General features: G+C 44.8%; 1 protein-coding gene across 1 annotated transcript in view; it reads right to left on the bottom strand.

Moving 5' to 3' along the window:
• LOC147009944 (uncharacterized) overlaps positions 1-23,320 on the bottom strand; it is a 34,399-nt gene extending 11,079 nt beyond the window's left edge. The window contains exons 1-4 of the mRNA XM_085863252.1: positions 23,000-23,320; positions 22,686-22,845; positions 20,775-20,834; positions 3,607-3,714 (exon numbers count right to left, since the gene is read on the bottom strand). Of these exons, the coding sequence (XP_085719378.1) occupies positions 3,607-3,714; positions 20,775-20,834; positions 22,686-22,788 (271 nt within the window). The 5' untranslated portion in view covers positions 22,789-22,845; positions 23,000-23,320. The remainder of the gene's footprint in view (positions 1-3,606; positions 3,715-20,774; positions 20,835-22,685; positions 22,846-22,999) is intronic.
• Positions 23,321-25,156: the final 1,836 nt, after the last annotated feature.

Raw genomic sequence — 25,156 nt, 5'->3', positions numbered from 1 at the left:
CCAGATCTGGATCTTCACCAAAATCGAATCAATTCATCATCACACACCCAATCTGTCTCCAAAGTTTTGTTTGATTCCATCCCTAACTTTTTGAGACATACTGCTCATAGACAAACGAATAGACAAACAGGGGTGAAAACACAAACTCTGTCCACCTTCGGTGGCGGAGATAATTTTAAAAAGTATATATTTCTATAACTGGAAGCCTGGTGTTGGCGCAGTGGTTAGGGCAGCGGCTTGGAATACAAAAGGTCCTGAGTTCAAGCCCCGTTGGGCCACTGAATTAATACACCAGGGGGTTGACTCAGCCTGTCATCCTTCCGAGGTCGGCGAAGTGAGTACCAGTGTACTGGGCCGGTGTATACCCCGGTTAAAATAGGTGTACCATATCCCTGTGTTGTAAGAGGTAACCAGGGTTGCGTCAGGAGGGCATCCGGCATAAAACATGTGCCAAATCACGATGCGGATCATACGGATGATCCGCTGTGGCGACCCCTAACGGGAGCAGCCGAAAGCTGAAGAAGAAGATCTTTCTATAACTGATTATACGAGTGTTTGAGTGATGTGGAATCAGTCAGGTATAGACAATTTTGCAAAAGAGTGAGTCTTCCATTTATAAAACAAAAGACATGAATATAATGGGTCCACCTTGTACCGTAATGACTCATGGAAATAAATAAATAAATAAATAACTATACCTCAACTATTTTCCATCGTCATCAAATTCATTTTGAGTTCCTGATTTCTATTATTGTATTATATAACTCCTACCCACCTACAAGGCCTTCATCTGCAGCTCGATGGAATACTACCCTCCCCGCTGGGCTGGCTCACATGCCTCACATCTTGCTCAGCTTGACGCTGTGGAAACCAAGGGCCTCAAGATCATTGGAATCTCCCCCAAAATTAAGCCGAGTCTACAGACGTATCACTTTCCCATGGCAGACAGGTTGGTGGTCTCTGTCTTCCACGACCTCCTTTCTGGTCTTGCACCCTCTGCTCTTTCCATGCTTTGCCCCCCACACCCACCCCCAGGTTTCTGCAGGGCTCATACGGTCTACAATCAACCCCTTTCCGGTAAAACTACCCAAATCCAGGATCACTGTTCACCTCCACTCATTTGTTCCTCTTTTTTCCCCCACCTGTGGAATCAACTTCCACATCGTCTTCAATAATTCTTCCCAACAGGTCTTCAAGACAGCTGTTCACCACCATCTCACACCATCCCCAATCCAAAACAATGATCTTTTCTACCCTCGTTAACCCCACCAAAATAATCTGCCCTCTAAATTTTCCAGTTTTTACTCCTTGGAGTTTCTTTCTCCATACATGAGTGTTTTGCGTCCTGTTTTTGTTTGTTAGTTCCTGATCTGTTTGAATAGTGTACTGGCTCTTCCATGAGCCTCAAGTAAGTTTACAAAAAAAAAAAACCAACAAAGCAACTGTTGAATCTGGCACTTATTTGTACCTGATTTTGTTGTATGTGACACCACAATTTCCTCTATTTCAACAAGACAGCGTTCCCAAATTGAAGAAATCAACTTCCATATTTTCACTCAAATACCCCCACACTCTGCTAAACCCTGCACCTGAGAAAAAGGTGAAAAAAAATCAGGCGCAAATAACGTGTGCACGGGTATACTTTGCAAACCAGCTACACGGGAGATACACGATCTCCATATTTCCAGCACACGGCACGGCTTTGTTGTCAATGGCCAACAAACGGCTCTTTTCAAATACAACTGCGGTGAATAAGCAATTGATATTAAAGTGAATATCTTGATAAAGGGTTGTGATAATTAAAGTTTCCTGTACTGGTGTTAAAAACGAGCGTGGTTTCCAGTACCGATGCGGTACCGAACCACGCTGCTCATCCATTAGAAACGTATAAATACCCTACAGACTTGAATTTCATATCATTACACAAAATCGTCCATACCATTCCAAGTTCCTGCCGTGCAATGTCTGCTGTCAGTCCAAGTCAGAGAAAACGTTAAAGGTTTCTTTCTCGGCCAAATTCAAACAGAAAGTTTGTCATTTTGCAGAAGAGCACGGCAACAGAGAAACTGGTTATGTATCTTATTTACGGAAGACGATTCACCAGTACTTCAAATAGCTTTGGAATTTTTAAAATACTTTATGTGAAAGAACAGCAATTAAAGATACTACAATTAAACTTGCAAAAATTTTTAAAAACAGCTGCTAATTTTGTATATCCTTGATAATTCAATTTTGGTGATTATTATCACGTGCCATATGGTGAAATACTGTGTATCACCCGCACATCAGTTTTCCCCGCAGATGGAATTTTTGTAACTAATTTCACGTATAGCCCACGGGTGATTTGCATGAAAATACCGAACTGCAGGAACTTCAGTCAAATAAAAAAAAATTCATTTAATCTTATTTTGTAGTTTCAAAAATGGAGGAAAAACATTTTTGTCATAGAAAGATTTCTGGTGGTATATTCACGATACGTTTGCTGCAATATCTGTTCAACAGATCCAAGAATCACCAACTAAGGGTGAATAATTGGTCCACCCATGGAAGGTTCGATGACATAGCACACACACCACACATCAGCCTCTGAGATCTTAGCAATAGTTTTGCTTCCAAAATCACCAATCGTCACACCCTCTTCTCTCTCTCTCCCACCCCTCTCATCCCCCACTCCTCCCCCTCTATTGAGGGGACGGTTTAGTTTTGAATTTAAAACTGCTTCCCCAGAGTGCAGCATGCACGAATCAGATGCAGAGTGAGCCGTCCGGAGGGGTATAAAGGTCGCTAAATGTACGAGTACACATGCATGTATGCAGGCCTTTGCCAGGAAGACAGTGTAGGTTTTAAATGCTCCCACCTGGTTTTATGTGGAACCCGGCGGTTAAAAAGAAAATGTTGCTGTTTGGGTGCATTTTATCACACTTCCCTTCCCCTCACCTCCCTTCATGCTGCCTTTCCTTGCCTGCCCCTCACACTGTCTTCCCTTCCCTTCTACTCATGCTGCCTCCCTCTCGCCGCGTGCTGCCTTCCCTTCCATTCACACCACATTCCCCTCCCCTCACACTGCCTTCTTTCCCCCTCCCCTCACACTTACATCCTCCAAACCCCCTCCCCACTCCTCTCAACCCCTCATGGGCATCTCCGGATGGTCTCCGCATACTGTATTAACGTGGTTTCACCGTACCTCATTTCCTTCTTATCCTACCTCTCCTTCCCCCCCCACCCCCACTTTTCCACAAGTGACACTACCAAATGCAATTCAAGAACCCTCTCCCCCCATGCTTATCTGCTTCCATTCCCCCTCTCCCTTCCCACTTCCCCCTTGTCTCTCCACCATCCTCCTCGCTCCCATCCCCCTCCCGGAGTGCATAGTGATGTTTGGTGAGGCATTGCTCTCCCAGCCCCCTCCTCACTCTTCCCCCCTTTCCTTGCTACCCCACCCTCCTTGCTCCTCCTTCCTCATTGCTCCCCCTCCCTCCTTCCCTTTCCTTCTTCTCCATCCCCCCTTCCTTCTCTCTCTCTCCCTCTCCATTTCTCCTTCCCCTGAAAACCCCCATCAGTGAGATGGGTTGTATTTGCGAGTATTTAACAAGCCTGTGAGCTCACCATTGGCATTGGAGGAATCTTCACTCAGCTCTTTCTTCACATGGATTATGTTTGAAGTTGGAAGTTTGTTATCACGGAGACATCTCCCCTCATCTTGACCAGTTTCACCTGCACAACAACCAGCATCAGAGCAGTACAGTATTTTAATTATTTAATAAATTCCATTTTCAGCATTAAGGATTACGTTTGATTCCAATTTATTTTCATATTCAATGCAATAACTCGTGCAAGAACAAGGAGAGGGAGAACAAAAGAGCAACGTATGGACAGTGGTGCCATAGATAGATGCAACAAGTAAGGGAATGAGGATAAAAGAGCGGAGGAAACCTGTAAGTAAGAGCATTGGGATATATTGGATTAATGGGGGTATAAAATATTGCAGGTATGGATGGAAGATGACATCAGATGGTGGAATATCACAAACTTGAATCAGTGGACGGAAGGATGGAATCGAACAGCCAAAGGAAGGAAGTTCCTTTGGAATTGGAGAGAAAAACAAAAAAAACAAAGAGTGAACAGGGAAGTCTAAACATGGATTTCAGGAATTTTTCCAAGTGAGGATTACAGGAAGAAGGCATGTGCCCAGGAGCTGGATAGAGTTGAGGGATTAAAATACAGAGGAAGCCAGACCTGACTAGAGATGGTAATAAAATAAAAACTAGAAGGGCACTCAGTACAGCGCACACCTCCGCCAGGCTGATTAGTTACCTCTACCACCGATGGTGAAGGAGGTTATGTTTTTATCCCTTTCTGTCTGGCTGTTTGGTTGTGGACGGATTCGGATGAAATTTTGTGGACAGGTTGAGTGTGTGATAAGGATGAACCGATTAGATGAACCGACCAGACAGCCAGCAACCCGTCTCCAATGTGAAGTGAGTGCAACTGCTCTGCCTTTTTCCTCAAAGCAGGAGATGAAAGGATTTTGACAGCTTGAGATTCAACAGAATTCCAGAGAAACAAATGTTTTGTGAAGTGCCAGTGCCGAGGGGATTACAGTACTCTACTGAGATGCAGAGAAAGGATTGTAGGCTGTGCAAAGTTTCAATTTGTCAAGGAATGACAATGAATGCACCTGTGTATCTTTTAACAGGTGGGATCTGTGGCTGACTTTGCCTGCAGTCTTTGTGACTGGGTCAGCATGGAGAGGAGAGATTTGACCTCTTCCAATGCCCGACCAAAGAAATACATCGGTGGGTTCGTTTGACAATCCTTCCGGCATGAGAAGATGAGACCGTTTGAATTCTCAGGATTAAAAATACAGGGTGTTCCAAAAAGAACCGGACAACTTTGGTTGTTAATATATTTAGAAAAGATACCATGATGCTAAACCAGAAGACGATTGTTGTGTCGTATTGTGGCATCGTAATGTGATGTCATTCTTCATTCTTTTTCTTCATCCATCACAATCCCACAACAAAAGTAAAATATCAAAAGATGTGACGGTAATTCATAACAGGATTGTGGTGTCGTATTGTGGCATCATAATGTGGTATCATTCTGACCTTGTTTGGTTCTTTTTTTGAGATTTCGTCCCTCTATGTTTTTACTTTTATCTTCATATATACATACATATATATATATATATATATATATATATATATATATATATATATATATATATATATATATATATATATATATATATATATATATATATATATATATATATATATACACACACAACAATTACTCGATGTTTCGATCAGTAACACGGAGCAACCATGCACCCTTTCTCAAAAGTAAATAAAAACTCAAATTCCCCCTGACAACAATGCGAAAAAGTGGGTGTGGCATAGCTGGACCCACCAATCAACGCCATTCTGGCACCAGACGCGTGACTTCACATTTCATTTTGGCACGTTAAATCAACCGAACCATCAATTAAGCCAAACTGTAAAACCAAATCCAACCCAACATTGGTACGTTAAATCAAACCAACTACTAAATCAAACCAACCTCATTACAATTCAACTTAATCTATGTAACCCAAAACAAACATGAATACAATACTTGCTTCAGGTGATGGATGTAATGTGAATCAATTAAACAAAACTGATATATGTATTACCTACAAACATTAATTTAATGTAATGGCCTGAGACACCAGGAATGATTGTGACTTTGTATTTGAAAGGTGAAGCATTTTCCAGAGACAAACTTGACACGGCGCCACCAGGTTTGAGAGGAGGGAGACAAGTTTGAAAGTTCAGTCTTTACGTTGGACAAGTGTTATTTTCTGGCTCTCCTGAGAGTACACACACACACACACACTTGATACAGGCTTTGTGTAATGATCTGAGGTTACCTTCGGTCGGAATTGCCTTCCAGGAAGAGAATTAAATTTTTCCAAAGCAACTGCCTCACCACAGCATTCAGTGTACCATGGGTGGGAGAATAGGTAGGATAACTGAAGATGACATCGGATGAATCTGTGCATAAGGGAGAGCAGGTTTCCATGGAAGAATCCCCAGGCTGAGTTAATATCAGGGGTGGTAGATATGGGAGACCAGTCCTAAAGTATGACGGCTGTTTGCAGTCCCTGCCAGTCTGCCCGAGTGAACTGCCACACTCATCGACACTGAGGCTGTTCTGTGAGAATGGGCAGCGATGTTGACCTTTACAAGAACATAATAAAGCACCTTCACAGTGTTTTATTTGATTGTCATATTTGCTTTGATTTGTAGCATTTTTGTTAGCTCGCCTGTTTGAAGAACAGAAAGTTATAGCGATACCCCCGGCGTGAGCGTGAGCGTCAGCGTGAAAATGTTAAAGTTTTTGGTGCAAGTTATTTCCTTTCTAATGTTTTTATCTACCACACTATTTTTTACTGATTACAATATACAAATACATATATTGCTTTAAAATTATTTGGATCAGACCACTGCAATGCTTTATAAAAAATATTATTAGACTAGTCTTTTAAAAACGATAAATGTATAAACAGGCGAGCATTGGGTGGCTTTGACACCAACTCTCTGGTTCATCTTGTCCTGGTCTCTCATTTATTACCCTGATCACACGAAGCGAAAAGCAGGGTGAAGCAATCGCTTCACTTCTGTCTGCCCATCCATCCAACCACAGACGTTAGTGCATGATTGAGGAACAACTTAATTTCAATTGAATGTTATATTTTGAACACAAATTGAAAAACAAACTTGTAGTTTTGCAGCACATCGTCTCTGAATTTGGTCCGATTGTGCAAGCTCAGAGAGGAAGGAGTAACATCGTTTATTTTTTGTTTTTAACTCTGCCTGCCTAGCACTAAAACAAAATTAAAAATCATTCCAAATAGGAAACTTACCGTTTTTAAGGACTTCATGAAGGACACAAACAACAAGCACGAACAACTCATGTAACGTGTTAAAAAGGTGCTGTAAAAGATACTGCATCAACGGCAGTAAACATTTTACTAAGACGTTTAAAATCTACATTGTATTTCAATTTAATCATGTACTTGAACAGTGTAGAACACAAATCGCCATTTTGAAACTTTCAAAACCCTTCCGTTTTTCACAGTACTTAGACATCAATAACTAGAAGAGGCACCAATCTGTGTCTGTCTGTCTGTCTGTCTGTGAATTTTTCTCAGGGATGGCCAAAACGGATCTTCGTCAAACTTTCAGAGGTTCATCACTGAATATCAGGGAGTATTTTCTGCAAATAATTTTTTGAAAACTTAAAAAACACAAAAAAATCCAACTTTTTTATTTTTATTTTTTTCTCCTCATCGCTCTATAGTGCCTACACCTCTATAGCAATGTGAAAGGTAAGATCAAATGATCCATGACACCCCCCCCCCACTTCCAGTTGTTGTTCGCACACCACTTCCGGTTGTTCGCAAGCGGCTGGGATGGCAGAACCTGAGACAATGGCAGGTTGTCTTGTTCAGCGTTCCAAACTACCTGGAGCACTCCCTACCAAGTCAGTGTTCATCAGATCGGCAGTTCGGGGTTTTCGGCAGATGGATGTTGGATCAGCAGTTTGGGATTTGCTGCATATGGACGTCAGATTGGGGACGCTTCGACGACCGCGTGCCAATTGACTTCCGAACATTTTCATTTAATTGAATGATAACACTGTTTCATTTCTGTTTTGTCTGTCAACTAAATAAATTGTTGTTTTTATGTCTGATTAAGCTGTTTTTATCCTGCAACGTGCCATGAGCGTCACCACTTGATGGACACCGGTGCGCTATAAATGTCAATATTATTGTTATTATTCATTAGTAGGTATCGGGAAGTGTTTTTGGTTCCCCCCAAAAAAGATATTCTTTTTGATTTCTTCAAAATGTCAACAGGATTTGAACAGCACCGAGCAACACCGGGTACCCCTGCTAGCGTTAAATAAGGTGGTGTACAGGGTGGTGCAGAGCAGACTGACACATTTGGATATGCGATAATTGAACCACATGAGGTTTATGTTCAAAGCTTGAAATTTTATTAGTTATGGGAGATAAAATCAGGAAGGTGGCCTCCACCAGTTGAAGTGCATCGTCTTAGAAAAAATGGCTCCACAACCCCAAAAGTTCCCATCCGACCCCTCGGAAAGGAGAGCGGTCTGAAATGTGTCAGTCGGCTCTGCACCACTCTGTTTACGACACCATAAATGAAGCTAAACCTCTGGAATGTTTTTTTAATACAACCTTTAAAAACATTATTTTATTTAAACTGAATTAAACACTGAAACACTATGTGGGGTAAGGTGTTCTACGAACTCTCCAGGTGAATGATGTACTTATTGTGAGGAGTGCTATGTTATGGTCACATCCGATCCATACTTAATACATATATATTAGTTAGATCTAGGGATTCGAACCCACTTTTAAAATACTCTGTAAATGCTTTGGTTTAACTGTCTTTTAGTGGCATGGTGTCCCAGCAAGTCAACCCACCAGATGCCCTCGAAAGACGCAGGCTGTGTTATTTCAATGATAGCGTCCCGAGGAAAATGTTATCTGGATTCTCCACTCCTGGGCCATTTGATTAGGTTAAAAAAGGGTCATCGCCTGTAAATGCTGTCAGGTTGTCCATCATTGGCACAGGGCTGCCCCCTAATGGTCAACCCACATTCCTTTTCTGAGAAACGAATAGAGCTGGGTTCTTTTACCAAAGCCAGACCTGTTTTCCTCTTTGGATTTATGGGAACTTAAAAGGGATTTCTGTTTGTCCTGCAACCATCCCACAGTGATAACACTTTTGGACGTGGGAGATGGACGACTGTTAGGCCATAAAATAAGAGCTCTTGTCACACCAACTCGGGTTAGAGTACAACCAGACATAGATTGGAATTAGAGATAGATTGCTCTTGTCACACCAACTAGGTTAGAGAATAACCAGACATAGATTGTATATAAGGGAGAGTTTGTGAATGTAAAACTCAGTTTGGTTTTGGGAGCTCTCCATTGTCGGTTGGGCTGCCAACACCAACTCTGCTGGCAGGCGTGTGGTCCTTCAATAATGCTGCATTTTGTTGAATCCTCTTCTGTTGACTCTCTTCATACCTGGCCGGGGAACGGAGTCTTCACAGTTGGCGACCCCAGAACGGGACCTCACAAGACTGAGGCTGTGGACCGGAGGAGTGCCGCTTGGTGTACAGCACTTACAAGGGTCTCAGTTAAAAAGGTACGTGATGCACAACACGTTGGGCACCTGCAAAGGATAAGCCCTAGTTTAGGTAAGAACTGTACACCCAGCGGAGAAAGTTCCTTTGAACGCAGCTTCAGGTTTTTGCTGAGGTGACGAACTAATAATGGTAACATATGAGGAGAATCAAATGCGGTTTTATTGATTGATTGCAAGGGGCTGTGAGGCCATGTTTGTTGACCGGGAAAGGTGGTGGATAAGGATATCCAAGTGAAATAAGAAGAGACAAGTTGAAGTCTTGTACTCTGTGGTAGGGGAGTACAGCCACTTGAAATCTTTAAAGTCTGTGTTGTTGTATGAAGAGGATAACAAATATCCATGTGAAATAAAGAGAAGCAGAGTAAAATCTTGTTTTCTAAGGTGTTGTGTGAAGAAAGACTAATAGGTTAAAGTCCTGTAAGGAGGCTTAAAGGCTGTTGATAAGAACGGGACCCCGGTTCCGTGCAATAAAAGGAGAAACGTTTTTTTAAGCTACAAGGCGGTGGTAAAAGCTTAGAACATAAATATGGGGAATAGCTCTGTTAAATCACAGGAGTTACCAAGAGGAACACCATTGAAAACCGTGGGGCAAAAACACGGAATGGAAAAAGTAGAGGGAGTGCAAGATTGGGTGAACTGGACGGCGGGAAGAAAGGATCCCTTCCCGTTGGCCGGATCCTTCGATCCAAAAGTATTGCACACAGTTAGCACGGTGCTGACAGAGGGAAAAGCGGGAGGCCCGAGACAGAGAGAAACACTGGAGGACGCTAGCCGCTTGGTTAACGGAGGCACAAGCTCAGACAGAAAATAAGCGTACGGGTCTCGAATAAATTTTGAACCAACGAATGACACACGAGGAAGCGAGACAGGAGCAATTGAAACAAGCACTAGCGCAGCTAGCAGAAAAGAATGCTAACAGACGGGAAAATAACCATACGACCTGGGATAACAAAAGGAAATTACCCCGTCCTGGAGGAGGAAGGAGCGATGGGAGGGACTGACATTAAGCAGTTCCCCATGGTGCAAGTGGCGCACAACGATTGGGTCTGGAGATCATGGACACCCCAAGACATTAGGGGGGTAAAAGCCAGTATGGAAGAATGTTTGAAATCAAACCCAAGGAAAGCAATCAAAATACTGCATGACCATATAAAAATGCATGGGGCAACTAGAACAGATATCGGGTTCATATGCACAGCTGTGCTACCCAGCTCGGTTTGGGGTGCCCGCGCAGCGGCTTGGGGAGTAAAACCGGAGAATGAGGTGGACAATACTTTGAACCGACCCGGCTTCAACGACGATGAGCGAGTAGCACAGACAGCATATAGAACCAGAGTAACTGAACTAATGGATCAACTAGCAACTGACATGGCCCCGAGAGTGATGGATTGGCAGGCAATCACAGAGGTTGTACAGGATATAAAGGAACCACCTAGCGCATACAAAGCAAGATTGTATGAACATATTGAACTACACTTGGGATATGAGGAGATGGGAGTAGTGCCCAGACAATTCCGAAACAATATGTTTGTGGAAGGGTTGTGTGACGAAATAAGGAGAGAAGTAAAAGCAACTCCAGATTGGAAAAACGTGGTACCCGCCACTCTACATGAAAGAGCAAGGCAAGCATGGCAGACTTTAAAAGAAGAAGACAGGAGGGGGAAAAGAACCGAGAGAGCCCTTGTAATGAAGAATCTGAGGAGAAAGGACCGCCAGTATGAAAACCAGGAACGGAGACCCCGCAGGGATAACCCGGACTGGGAACCAAGGCAGGAGAGGGGACAGGATCAACGAAGACCGTGGAACAGAAATAATAGCCCGCAGAGGGCAGGAGAATGTTATACGTGCGGACAATCAGGACACTGGAGCCGGGAGTGCCAAGCTGCACCCAGACAAAGGAATTGGGACCAACAGCTGCCACCAAACCGGGAAAGACCAACAGCGCCTCCTGGGGGAGAGGAGAGACGGGAGAAGAACTATTGACATAAGGATACCGTAGTGGCTCCGCAAAGGGAAACGAGGAACGTGAGAGAATTAACCACAATGGTTAACATAGAAGGAAAACAGGTAACATTTCTAGGAGACACGGGGGCCACACGGTCGACACTAAAACAAGGAGAGATAAAGAACCTGCCGCTCTCCAGCAACTCAGTAAGAGTAATGGGGGTCTCGGGATGGAGAGAAGATATCCCGATTTCAGATAAATTACGAATTGAAGTAGGCCCCCTGAAAGGAGAACATGCATTTTTGATCGCTAAACACACTCCGATGAATCTGTTGGGTGGAGATTTGTTGTGGAGAATGGGATGTACCATAACATGTAACAAAGACGGAGTTTTCATAGATGCCCCGCTAGCATTACAAGAAGTAATGACACTCATGATGAATGAACTCGAACCAGTGGTGTATTGGTTGCGAATTGTGTCTCAGGAGGGTAGAAACCAGCTGGGTTGGGATTGGGAAAATGCAACAAGATTGCGAAATGTAGAGGAATGGTTGCTTAGCAACGACATTGATTTGGATGAAGTGAAATTGACTTTGCACTGTACCGTCTACTACGATGAAACAGGGCAGCATTTTGAATACTCAGCCAAAGTGCATAGAGATTACACCGGTAAGCGCACACTGATGACAACCAATTTATGGATCGGAAAGGAAGAAGCAGCGGTGGAGGTGGAACTCGCCGCCGAAGAGCGTGAACTAATGAAGCATAGAGAAGGACTTACACCACACATCTCCATGGCAGTAAGTAAAGAACACAGCGCAGGAGAATTGGGGAAAATGATTACATGATTGAGATGCGCCCCGAAACCAACAGAAAGGGGTAACGAGGCTCGGAACACCTAACACGCAATGAGGCGCGGGGATGGATGGAAAGTATGCTTACCTGATAAGGTTTTGACTTGCGTATTGGAAAGGCATGAGATGAACAGCGAGAAGCCCCGCCGCCAGACAGACAGGCGAGCGGGGACCGAGGAAAGATTACAGGAAGTACCAGACAGATTGTGGACAGAACATCGAAATGATGTAGGGGGGGTGCTGGCTGCAACGCCTGTGTCCATTCAGGTAAAAGAGGGGATACCCCTGCCTCGAGTGAGCCAATATCCATTGCGAAAGGAGGCAATCGAGGGAATCGCACCGGTGCTTGCATCATTGCGGGAGCAAGGAGTGATAATACCTACAAAGAGCCCATGTAATACGCCTGTCCTCCCGGTTAAGAAGCCCAGTGGAAATAAGTGGAGATTCGTGCAAGATTTGCGGGCGGTGAATAAATGCGTGAAATCATCTTTTCCTGTAGTGCCGCACCCTGTCACGGTGCTGGCAGGGGTGCCATCGAGCGCGACATATTTCTCCGTGGTTGATTTATGCTCGGCGTATTTTTCTATTCCCCTGGCAGAGGAATCACAATACTTGTACGCCTTTAGCTACGCGGTTCAACAATGCACTTGGACGGTACTTCCACAAGGATTTTGCAATAGTCCAACACTCTTTTCGCAAGCCTTGAAGAAAGATTTGGAGGACATAGAGCTTCCGGAAGGTTCAGTGATGATCCAGTATGTCGACAATTTATTGATATGCTCAGACGACCAGAGGAAATGCGAAACGGACACGGTGGCGTTGTTACAGGCGCTCGCTCAGAAGGGTCACAAGGTTAGCAAGGAGAACTTGCAGTTCGCACAAACAATGGTAATGTACCTGGGACACGTACTGGAACAAGGACAGAGGAGTTTGGGAGACGAGCGAGTGGAAACAATCCTGGGACACCCGAAACCAACTACATCGCGGGAACTTTGGCGATTCCTTGGGATGACAGGGTACTGCTGGCAATGGATATCTGACTACGCAGTTCAGGCACGATCACTGTACGACATGGTAAAGGAAGCGAAGGGGGATAAGATCTCTTGGACGCACAACGTGGAAAAAGATTTTGATACACTGAAAACAGGCTTTGTCCTCAGCACCCGCATTGGGGTTACCCAATTATGATCTTCAATTCACTTTTTTGGTCCACGAAAGAGGAGGGTTCGCCCAAGCAGTGCTGACACAAGAACACGGGGGGAAAAATAGGCCAATTGCGTACTACAGTAGTCACTTGGACCTGGTCGCCGCCGCCTATCCCAGGTGTTTGCGGGCGGTGGCCGCGGCACAATACGCCGTGACCGCAACAGCAACTTTGGTTTTAGGCTCCCCACTGACAGTGAAAGTTCCGCATGATGTGGCGGCGCTGATACTGCAAAACAAAACACAACATATATCGGCGGCGCGGGCAGTTCAACATGATCTGGTACTCTTGCAAGCAACTAACATTACGATCGAAAGATGTTTGTCATCGAATCCAGCCTCCCTACTGCCAACAGGTGGCGAGGGAGAGCCACATGTGTGTGAACGAGTGCTGGTGGAAGAAACGAAGGCCAGACGTGATCTGCAGGAAGCCCCAATCGCGAACGCAGAGTTGGAACTGTTTGTAGACGGAGCGGCAAGGAAGAATCGCTGGGGGGAAACCATTGCTAGTCTTGCAGTATGTACCGCTAATGCCACCATGTGGAAGGAATTGTTACCAAAAGGATTTTCAGCGCAACAAGCCGAATTGAAAGCACTAATACGTGGATGTGAAGTGGGAGCCGGTAAAAAATTGAACATCTATCTATAATTCCAGCAGTGTGTGTGTGTGTGTGTGTGTGTGTGTGTGTGTGTGTGTGTGTGTGTGTGTGTGTGTGTGTGTGTGTGTGTGTGTGTGTGTGTGTGTGTGTGTGTCCGCTGTTTCTCGACAACCTCTGGTCCGATCTAATTGAAACTTGCCAGGTATATTGCTGGGGACCTGAGGATGTGCCTTTTCAAGGTTTGATATTAATCGGACAAGTGCTTCCCAAGTTATGGCCATTTATTTACCAAACCAATGGGAAGACACATTGTTGCGTGGGCGTGGCCAATGGGGAAGGGAAGCACAGCCACGTTCCCCATTACGGATTACAACGTACGGGCTTCCGGAGAGTGATGACTTCGTGTATTCTAATAATTTCTCGATTTCTTATGCGCATTTATAGATAAACACAATGGCCCAAGTTATGATCGTTTTCATATTAGACGGTGTATAAATTTCGGGAACATCAGAGTGCTGGTATGCTCCGAACCAGGAAGTAAATTTTTTCTCTCTCTTCTCTTCTCTTTTTGTTTTTCCTTGCCACGACATTGCGAAAAGGTAAAATACGTTGGCGCTCATTGAATAATTGGGTATTAAAAAGAAATTGCGAATAATATCGAACTTCCAGGTCACGCACGTACAGGCACGTGAGGGCGAAGAAACGGCCTGTGTGGTTTATTTATTTTTTATTATTATCTTTTTTATGGGCACATACTAGTATATACAGATTCCAGATATGGCTGGGGCATTTGACATGACTCCGCTGCCATATGGGCCTTGAGGGGTTTCAAAACGTCTGCTGGAAAAGTTATCAAACATGGGGAGCTGATTAAAGAGTTGATACAAGCGGCGCAAAAGCCACATCAGATTGCGTTGATTAAATGCAAAGCCCACACAGGAGGGACAGACGATGTTTCGAAAGGGAATAATCGAGCGGACTTGGCGGCAAAAGCAGTGCTCGATGAAGAAGAATCTAACCCGCAATCATCCGCCGGCATCTACGTGGAACAAATGGTGGAGGTTCCCCAAACACAGGAACAACTCAAGGATTTGCAAGCCTCCGCACCAATGGAAGAGCAGGAATCATGGAGGGTGAAGGAAGGTGCACAACAAAACACACAGGGAGTGTGGGTGGATGAACAGAGTCGACCTTTCGTGCCTCAGAAATTGCTACCGTGGCTAGTATTAACTGCCCATGCACAGGGACATATGGCCGCTAAGGGAGTATCAGAAATTATTCGTCAAACCTGGAATGCTCCAGATGTGACGAAAGCGGTGGCAGAGATGGTAAGCAATTGTGCGACCTGTGGTAAACATAATAGAAAGCATGCCACCAAGAAACGGGGAGCACACCTGCCCCCGTCTGGACCTTTTCAACTCTTGCAGATGGATTTCATAAGTTTGCCCGCATATAAACACCACAAGTATGTGTTGGTAATCGTAGATATGTTTTCAAAATGGGTGGAGGCTTTCGCCACCACCAACCAGGAAGCTGAAACAGTAGCCAGGCTGCTTTTACAGGAAGTAATTCCGCGATTTGGGATTCCAACACGATTGTCGTCGGATCAAGGAGGGTCGTTCACGGCAAAGGTAATGGTGAATGTAGCCAAGGGCTTGGGCATTAAACAGAAACTACATTGCCCGTACCATCCTCAGTCTGCAGGAGCAGTGGAAAGGGAGAACCAAACCTTAAAACAGACACTTGCAAAACTGTGTGAGGGCCAACAACTGCCCTGGCCAAACGCGCTTCCCATAGCGCTCATGAGAATGCGAGCAACAAACAATGCCACAAGGTGGCTCTCGCCCCACAAAATAATAACAGGATGCCCAATGCAGCTACCGGCCTCGGCTCCCCCGGATATGGGAGAATGGGATGTGTCTTGTATGACTGACGGGATGATGAATTATTGTAAGGCGCTAACTGCTACCATCAGGAATTTTCACTCACAGGTGCAGGAAGCGCTACCGATACCTGCTGGAGGCCCTTTGCATGATTTTCAACCCACCGATCGGGTTTGGGTGAAAGAGTTCCTGAAGAAAAACGCCCTACAACCAAAGTGGACGGGACCTTACACTGTACTTTTGACAACGCCCTCCGCCATCAAAGTGGGAGGTAAGAGTGCATGGATACACCACTCGCACTGTAAAATAGCACACGAAGCGGCGAGAGACACCCAGGATTTGGAAGAAGTTTATCCCCCAGGAGAAGTCAACCCTCCCATTGCAGATTCAGTTTCCTTCAGAGACAGTGAAGAGGACGACGAGGTGGAGGAATTGATACCACATCACCCACCACACGTTCCCACCAACATCGCACCAGCGGCGGCGGAAGGAGAACCAGGACAGGAGAACCCACCCCGGGAGCCCATTGAAGCCCCAGAGAACAATGAGCCTGGACAAAGTGACCTGGAAGAAGATAGCCGGAGGAAATACCCCCAACAGAGGATCCAACAGTGTCCGATTCAGCGTCTCACCAGGACAGTGAGGACAACGACGAGTGGGAAGACATACCTCATCAGGGATACCCTACACCGCCACCGAACCAGGAAGGAGCCGGCCCGGCAAGACAAAGAGACAGAGTGGTGAGAGACCCATCGCAGGAGGACTCAGACACCCTGCCGAACGTGGAACCGGGAGGACCAGGGAACAGAGACCTTGGAGCACCGGGGCCAGCGGCAGAACCCTTAACGATCCAACATGCGTCTCCTGGCACTGACACTACTCCTTTGCAGCTGGGGCCTGTCACTAGGCAACGAACTAACACACTCAAGCTGAAGACACCGTACACACCTCCACGGTAAAGGAGGGAACGGAAAGGAACTTGGAGCAACACAGCAACGACATAGGAGGAAAGCAGATGAAGAAAGAACAGCAGAAGATAAATACGCAGCCTTTGGAAAAACACATAATCCAGAGCTAGATAACGTAAAGGTATTTTCAAAAGGACAGGTAAGCCTTTTTCGTTCCTCGTTCCCCAAAGTGATGAGGGAGACCAGGGGATAATCCCACAACTAATCCAACCACAACAACTCATAGAGTTGCCATGCATTTAAGCCAATGGAACTTATGATCTGGTGGAACGGAACGAAGAGATAAGAATAGTTAATTGGTCTTATAAGGAAACCCTCAAGGAGGACACAGCAATAGGGAAAAGATTTGGAGTAGCTTGGCAGGTAAGATCAGAAATAAAAAACACCGGGGACATGGCAGGAAAGCGGGATTCGCATGGGGTCAACATGCATCTTTAATTACACGAATCCCACTGGTCCCCAATAATACCCGTCTAGATGATACTTGTTCAATCGTACGGCCAAACAAGGGACACCATGAAAGCTCCATAATGTCCTTTGTGGTGCGCAGCAAGGAATCTCCAGTAAAACCTCCAAACACCTTTGTGGCTTTAGCTACCGAGATAGCCAACATCCAAAATCGTAGTGACTTGGGTTTGTATGGAACCGCCAATGGGGTCTTTGAGTGGCCTCCACTTAGCAGTATTACCATTGACTTTCTTCAAACATCTCAGCAATCCGGTGGAGGGCCTGACAGCTATAGCAGACGGCAACCACACAAGACGGGTTTTTGCACCTAAGAATCCAGGGGCCAATACGAACCAGGTCCCGTCGCCTCTCTGGGTGGAGGACACCACAGGATCAGTATGTTTCACAGGAAAGGGGGCTAACCCCATGGGACAGTCCTCTTGTGAATTTTCCCTCCCCATGCCAACCCAACGTGAGCAAACAGTAACAGCCACGAATCCGGATCGCCATACCAGGGATCAGGTGACATTCACTATAACGATAGAGCTTCATCACGAAAATAAGATAATCCCACCAAAAGGCATCTCCCTGGTGTGTGGGGACAAGGCTTACCCCTACTTACCAAAAGGATGGGCAGGAAGCTGTTATTTAGCCTCAGTATTTCCGGATGGTAGAATAAAGACCACTTTCCATCAAACCTCCCCGCCCCAACGGTACCGGCGCAGCACTTCCAAAACTTTGGACCCAAAGGGATGGGTCGGTGTAGCAGAGCGCTTAGGACCGTTGACGGGAACATGGTGGGAGAAGAATATTGGGTTTTTATTTCTGGGAGCCGGTATGGTTATGAGTAGCGATAGGATAGATAAACTTTCACTAGCCCTGGAATATGTAGCCAATGTATCCATGGCTTACTATACCGAATTGTCGGATATGTTAGTATCAATGCGTACCATGGTAATGCAGAATAGAGTAGCTTTAGATATGCTTTTAGCAGAGCAAGGAGGGGTGTGCGGGATGATTAAAGGAGAATGTTGCGTTTGGATTCCGGATCCTACTAACATAACTAACCGGGCGGTGGCCCGACTACAAAAAGTTGCAAGCGCCCTCACTAGCAGACGAATGGATCGCGAGGAGGGCTATGAATGGTGGAGATCCATATTTCAGGGCTGGGGAGGCTGGTTGCTGCGCTTGATAGGGTCAGCGCTTCTAATCATCGTGGTGGTGATTTTTTGAGTATTTCTGATTAAGATTCACATTTCCATTTGTCTAAAGAAATGCTCTGAAGCCTCACCCCTCACCCACGCCATCATAATAATTAATAACGAACTCAGGGAGGAAGACCCCGAGGACCTCTGTATGGGGCCACAACCAGACCCGACCCCCACCAGCTGAGGGGCCAACAATGTGTTCTGGCGGAGGGCGCCCTGGGGAAGACTCTTCCAGGTATTACTGATTACTCAACGAACTTTCAAGTGAAAAGGTAAGCCAAACATGGACTCACACATCTCACTACACACACCGATACAGGAAGTTGTAACAAGAAAGAAATGAAATCTACAAGTAAAATGCTGCTGGAAGTTTATGATAAATGTGGCAGTGTTTTTGACTAGCATATGCATAATCGGGGAAAATGGACAATACCAGATAGTGAAGACATGTATGGGAAAATACTGGTATGACCCTTATATGTAAATATGCATCTCATGAGCCTCTTTTGTCTTCTAGCGCAGGTTGAGAAAGGAGCTTACACCACACCTTGAGTGCTCACAGTGCTGCTCACCCATTATTACATTTGCATATTGTCGATAAGTATTGCTGTAATTAGTGTCTAGTATAATTACCTAAATAAGTATTGTTGCAAGTAGTGTCTAGTAGACTTACCTAAATAATATTGTCACAATTAGTGTTGGTAGAATTACCTAAATCATATTGGGGCAATTAGCATTTTGTGAAATTACCTACACAATACTCTGAATAAGGAAAATTTACTACAATTTGATGTGAGGCATGTGGCAGCAAGAAGGACAGATGCTAACCTGGGCCACCAGTCGTCGGGGTCTTCTCATTTGGAGGTTGTCATTGGCTGTTCACGGCATTTGCAAATACCGTTTGGTGGTGGCGGAGCCTCGGGATGGTCAACTCAGCCGTCAAATGGAGGCCCACCTATTCGGTGAGCTTGGGAAATGGCAAAGTATGGTCAAATGTGACCAAGGAGGGATTGTGAGGAGTGCTATGTTATGGTCACATCCGATCCATACTTGATACATATATATTAGTTAGATGTAGGGATTCGAACCCACTTTTAAAATACTCTGTAAATGCTTTGGTTTAACTCTGTCTTTTAGTGGCACGGTGTCCCAGCAAGTCAACCCACCAGATGCCCTCTAAAGACGCAGGCTGTGTTATTTCAATGATAGCGTCCCGAGGAAAATGTTATCTGGATTCTCCACTCCTGGGCCTTTTGTTTAGGTTAAAAAAGGGTCATAGCCTGTAAATGCTGTCAGGTAGTCCATCATTGGCACAGGGCTGCCCCCTAATGGTCAACCCACATTCCTTTTCTGAGAAACGAATAGAGCTGGGTTCTTTTACCAAAGCCAGACCTGTTTTCCTCTTTGGATTTATGGGAACTTAAAAGGGATTTCTGTTTGTCCTGCAACCATCCCACAGTGATAACACTTTTGGACGTGGGAGATGGACGACTGTTAGGCTATAAAATAAGAGCTCTTGTCACACCAACTTGGGTTAGAGTATAACCAGACATAGATTGCTCTTGTCACACCAACTTGGTTTGAGTATAACCAGACATAGATTGGAATTAGAGATAGATTGTATATAAGGGAGAGTTTGTGAATGTAAAACTCAGTTTGGTTTTGGGAGCTCTCCATTGTCGGTTGAGCTGCCAACACCAACTCCGCTGGCTGGCATGTGGTCCTTCAATAAAGCTGCATTTTGGTGAATCCTCTTCTGTTGACTCTCTTCATACCTGGCCGGGGAACGGAGTCTTCACACTTATTAGCTTAAGCAGTGCATCTGCGATGCTTCTTTTTCACACCATTTTGTCGTGTCCAGTTTGGTCCAGAAATGTTAAGATACCAGACCCGATTAGCATTATGTGCCGTTCTCTGGTTCCTATTGTCCAATCATTTATTTATTTGTTACTGTTACAAGGCATTGTAGACAAAGTGTTATTGATTTTGATGTGGATAATAATACAGTTCAAAGTTCAAAAGTTCAAAGGTTTGGAAAATGGCTTCGTGGTCCAGTTGTTTATAAAACCCAATTTATAACTGATGGCATTTACTTCCCGATCAAAGCACGCGGCATATTCTCACTACTCGGGTGTGCTTTAGGGTCAACCAAGTTAATTAGAATGAGCTATCCGTGGAAAAGGTTTGCAGTGCATGGTCTTCGTTACTCTGTGGGTACTATGTGTGTGGATCGAGGACCGTTCACGTGATGATATGCATATAAACGTTGGGAGGGTTCATTTCAGCTTCCTCTATGCTGTCCAAAAACCTTTGGGAATATTGCGGAAAGCGAGTCAAGGAAAGCAAAACATACAAGGACAAAAGATCACGTTGAATTCAAACTCAATTACAATCAAGTGTCATTGCCTTCAATTTGAATATTATTATTTTAGATTCTTACCTTGTGAGGGAGAACCATTTGTCGGTTCAGGTTCTACCTTCACCACCACAATAGAAGATTCTGCCAAAAACAAGACATGCTTTAAACAAAGCAAAGAGAAATAGAATAAAGATTATGAACAAACACATAACATTAAAGAGTAACAACATTTACTTGTGTGCAGCTTCATGAACATATAAGGGAAAAGGCAAAACATATTAACACGTTGGTACTCAAACGGACAAGGAACTAATAATAGATATTCCTGATATTTCATTTATTCCTGTATAATAGTTATTGTGTTATAGCTTCCACTCTGAATAAACCATCTGCATTTGCAAATAAACATTACAGTCAAGATTGTTAGATTTTTGGTGCACGCGGAGGGTGTGCTACATGGTGCACCACCCTCCATCCTGGTGGAAATGCACAACAAAAGGGTGAAATCAAATTTAACTCTCCAGAGAATAAAATCCAGGACCAGACAGCATGGAGGAAGGGAAGCTATGGGGGGAGGGTGGGGGGTGGGAGGAGAGAGAGAGAGAGAGGGAGAGTGGTTGGTGGGGGGGGGGACGGATATGTTGTTGGGTGTTTACGAACAATCCAAGTGTAAATGTTATAAACAAAGCACTTGGTGTGTAGTTTTATCAGGTTAGAAGAACATTAATCCAATGAGATATGTGTAAGAGCCTGCTTTATGGTCTGCCACAATCTGATGTCCATCAGAAACTAAAATTACCGAGAAAGTTACAAGAAGGCAAGATATCTCACACGTGCTGAAAACAAAATCTCCACCGGCTTCCCAGTGAGAAGAGAATCGTTTTTAAGATCCTTGGACTCACCTATAAAGTACAAAACAACATGAACCCCGCCTACATAATGGACATGATCACCCCTTATGTACTAGCAGGCATGTTGAGATCTCCAGCCAAATCACTCCTCAGTGTCCCAAAAGTCTCAACTCGCTATGGCAACCGAGCATTTTAAATATCCATCCATCCATTGGGACCATACTCTGTGCAGAGCATTGGTGCTGCCTCAGCAGTCTCCTTGGCTATTGGGCACAATTCTGGATGGGTTGCCACTCCGACGCAGGAGACCAGCAAGTTGGCACTCATTTTGCCGACCTCAGAAGGATGACAGGCAGAGTCAACCCCACCTGGTATTAATTCAAAATCCAAGCAGGATTTGAACTCAGGATCCGAGGATCCCAAGCCCACCACCCTAAACATTAAGCCAACACCAGGCATTTGAAATATCTGCTCCAACTATTTGGAATCCACCCCCTTCACACATCCATCAATCAGCCAGCCTATAAATGTTTTAAACAATGCTCAAAAAACACATCTTCTTAGCAAGCACGACATTAAAATCCCCATCTTGATGAAGCATACGTTCCCACATTACTGTTGTCAAGGGTGGTCCAGATGTCTTGTGACTCCACATTTTGTTCTCCTAAACATAAAACATTTTTGTCTATCAATGGGTGTGTAATGTAAGTATAAGTAACATAAAAATGATGTCTTTATGAAATGTCATGATTGTAAATATTAACAATGTCCTTGTTAAGGATCCAGTAAGTCTGTGTGAGAAGCAGCATTTTCTTTGCACAGGATGATTCGACGCCATGTCCTATTTATTATACGAGAAACGTGACTCACCGTCGTCAGATCCACCAGGAGCAAATGAATGAGAAAAAGAAAAAAAAGAAAAACAATTCGGGGTAACAAGACATCTGGACCACTGCTGGAGTTTTCCCATTTGACATAAACGTTCGTTAGTTAGTTATAGTTAGTTAGCTAGTTAGTGAGAACATTGTTGATCGCAATTGATTCATATTTGTAAAGCGTGTGGAGGATATTAAATTATTTTTAATGCGCCATGTAATCCATACTTCACATTATTATTCACCTGGACGAGAGAACCACATACCTGGTCCCAGGTGCGGACCGTCCTGTCCAACAGGAAGGTTCTGAACGTCCAGGATCTTGAACCCTCTGATCCCTCCATCGGAGCTCGTGGGGTCTTGGTTCATGACCCTCAACACGGAGTCCGTAATGAGGGAAGAAATCCAAACCACCACGATCTCTCCCTAGTGGTCGAGCCAACTCTCAATAGAACAAACTGTCCCAAGATCCAAATCGCGAGCACACGTGGATATAGACCGGAAGTAAGAAAACATACCAAGGTGACCATTTCCTCATTACATTTACATCTATTTACACAATCACTCTCTGTCAACATACCTCATGGATCTCACATCAAAGTTCTTCTTCTTCTTCACGTATTTTAATAATTTTCTTCACTTCGTGAGGTAAATATTCTTTTTTTATCTCCACACCGATTGTTGTACCTCACAATCCTATTTATTTATTACGTACACAGTTTGGGGGTAGCGTGTTACCCCCCCCCCCTCCAACGAACCCTCCATTCCGTTCCAGTTTAATTCCTCTTCCCTTATTTTAAACAAAGTTCCCGTTCCCTCCTCGTGTCCATATTTAAGGAACCCGTTCCCAAGGTACATCTGTAATGGGCTGTCCATGTGTATTAAAGGTGAATCCATGTTGTATCAAACCCTTCTTGTGTTATCATCGAACAGATGGATTCTCTTTGGTACAAAAAAAGATTGTCCATCAGGTGTAACAGTCGCCGAGTGCCGACAATGATTCAGACTACTTTTTTATACATACGCCAAACTAACGCGTCATCAGCCGCGCATTAATATTACTAGTGCGGGCACGTAGGTGCGTGCCAGTATGTGCAGCTTCGTGCCTGCAGTATCAGGTCCCCAGCATCAATTGTGACGTCATATCAAACGAAGAAGAATTGTGACGCCCCTCTCTCTCTCGCCCCTCCTCTGCCCCCGCTCCTCTGTCCCTCCCCACCCCTGCCCCCTCTCACCCCCTCTCTCACCCTTCTCTCTCCCTCCCCTCTCTTACCCCCCTCTCACCCCCTCTCTCCCCCTCCTCTCTCCCTTCTCTTGCCCCCCTCTCACCCCCTCTCTCGCCCTTCTCTCTCCCCCTCCTCTCTCCCCTCTCTTGCCCCCCTCTCTCGCCCTTCTCTCTCCCCCTCCTCTTGCCCTTCTCTCTCCCTCCCCTCTCTTGCCACCTCTTCTCACCCCCTCTCACCTCCCTCCTCTCTCCCCCTCCTCTGTCCCCCTACTCTCTCTCTCTCGCCCCTCTCTCCCCTCCTCTGTCCCCCTTCCTCTCTCCCTCCCCTCTCTCGCCCCTCTCTCCCCCTCCTCTCTCGCCCCTCTCTCTATAAATGTATTCACAAATGTCTACCAAGCACAACGATTAATTCCAACCTTGGGAAAAAACAGCTTTCAAACCCTTGGGAAACAGCTGTTTCCCTCGGGAAAATTCAAACCTTGGAATTAATTAATAATTTGAATAATATCAAACCTTGGGAGTAAATAATTAAATAAATTAATAATTACATAATAATCAAACCTTGGGATTAATTAATTAATTCAAACATTGGGAAAGAACAGTTTTCAAACCTTGGGAGACACTTGGGAAACAGCCGAAATGGATGAGGAAGAACGATACCAAACCCAGGCACATACCCAGGTCACCAGTGTCGATTGTGATGTCATACCAAACGAAGAAGAAGAATTGTGACGTCAATCCTTAAAAAAACAATTAATTAAATAAACATTAATTGTGACGTCATTCGTGCATTCCACACTTTCCCATCATAAAGTCTGAAGGTAGCAGGTCCTCTCTGTTCACTGATCTTGAGGGGTTGAGTAAACTTGTTTTGTCCTTTCTGGTGAAGTCCAGGTTTCTGAACTCGCATAAAAGAACCACATTGGAAGATGGAAGGTTTCGCTCCCCGATGCTTGTCTGTGTATCGTTTAGACTTCTCTTGTTTCTGTTGAACACAGCGTCTAACATCCTCGAGCCTTGCAGCAGGTACGCTGATTTGATGGTCCCCAATGTGCAACTTGGTGTGCAATGTACGTCCATGTAGAAGTTCAGCAGATGTCTGATGAGCTGTTGCAAGTCTTGTAGCTTGATACGTTTGCAAGAAGTTGGGTACGAATGATTTCCAGGGCTTCCCTTCGAAATTTGCAGCATGTAAACAGTCCTTAAACACTCTGTTGAAGCGTTCTATCTCCCCGTTGGCTTGTGGGAAATAGATAGAACTGTGGCAGTGCTTGATGTTTCTTCCTTACAAGAATGTCTCAAACTCACTCAAAACAAACTGAGATCCATTGTCAGAGATAAGTTCCTGCGGATTTCTTTCACGACTGAATACTGATAGTCGGGAACTTGATAACTGTAGCAGATGTTACTTGGGATGTAAGGGCTACTTCTGATCATTTGCTGAAGTAATCATTTAAGGTAATGGCATAGTGGCCGTTATCCAGTGGTCCCACGATATCGATGGCAAGCTTT

This window comes from Eptatretus burgeri, chromosome 17 (assembly GCF_056783735.1).
Source record: "Eptatretus burgeri isolate ZD-2024b chromosome 17, Ebu_testis_v1, whole genome shotgun sequence".
In the NCBI taxonomy this organism is placed as follows: domain Eukaryota; kingdom Metazoa; phylum Chordata; class Myxini; order Myxiniformes; family Myxinidae; genus Eptatretus; species Eptatretus burgeri.
The sequence above is the reverse complement of the archived record's forward strand: the minus strand, read 5'-3'. Positions and strand labels throughout refer to the sequence as shown.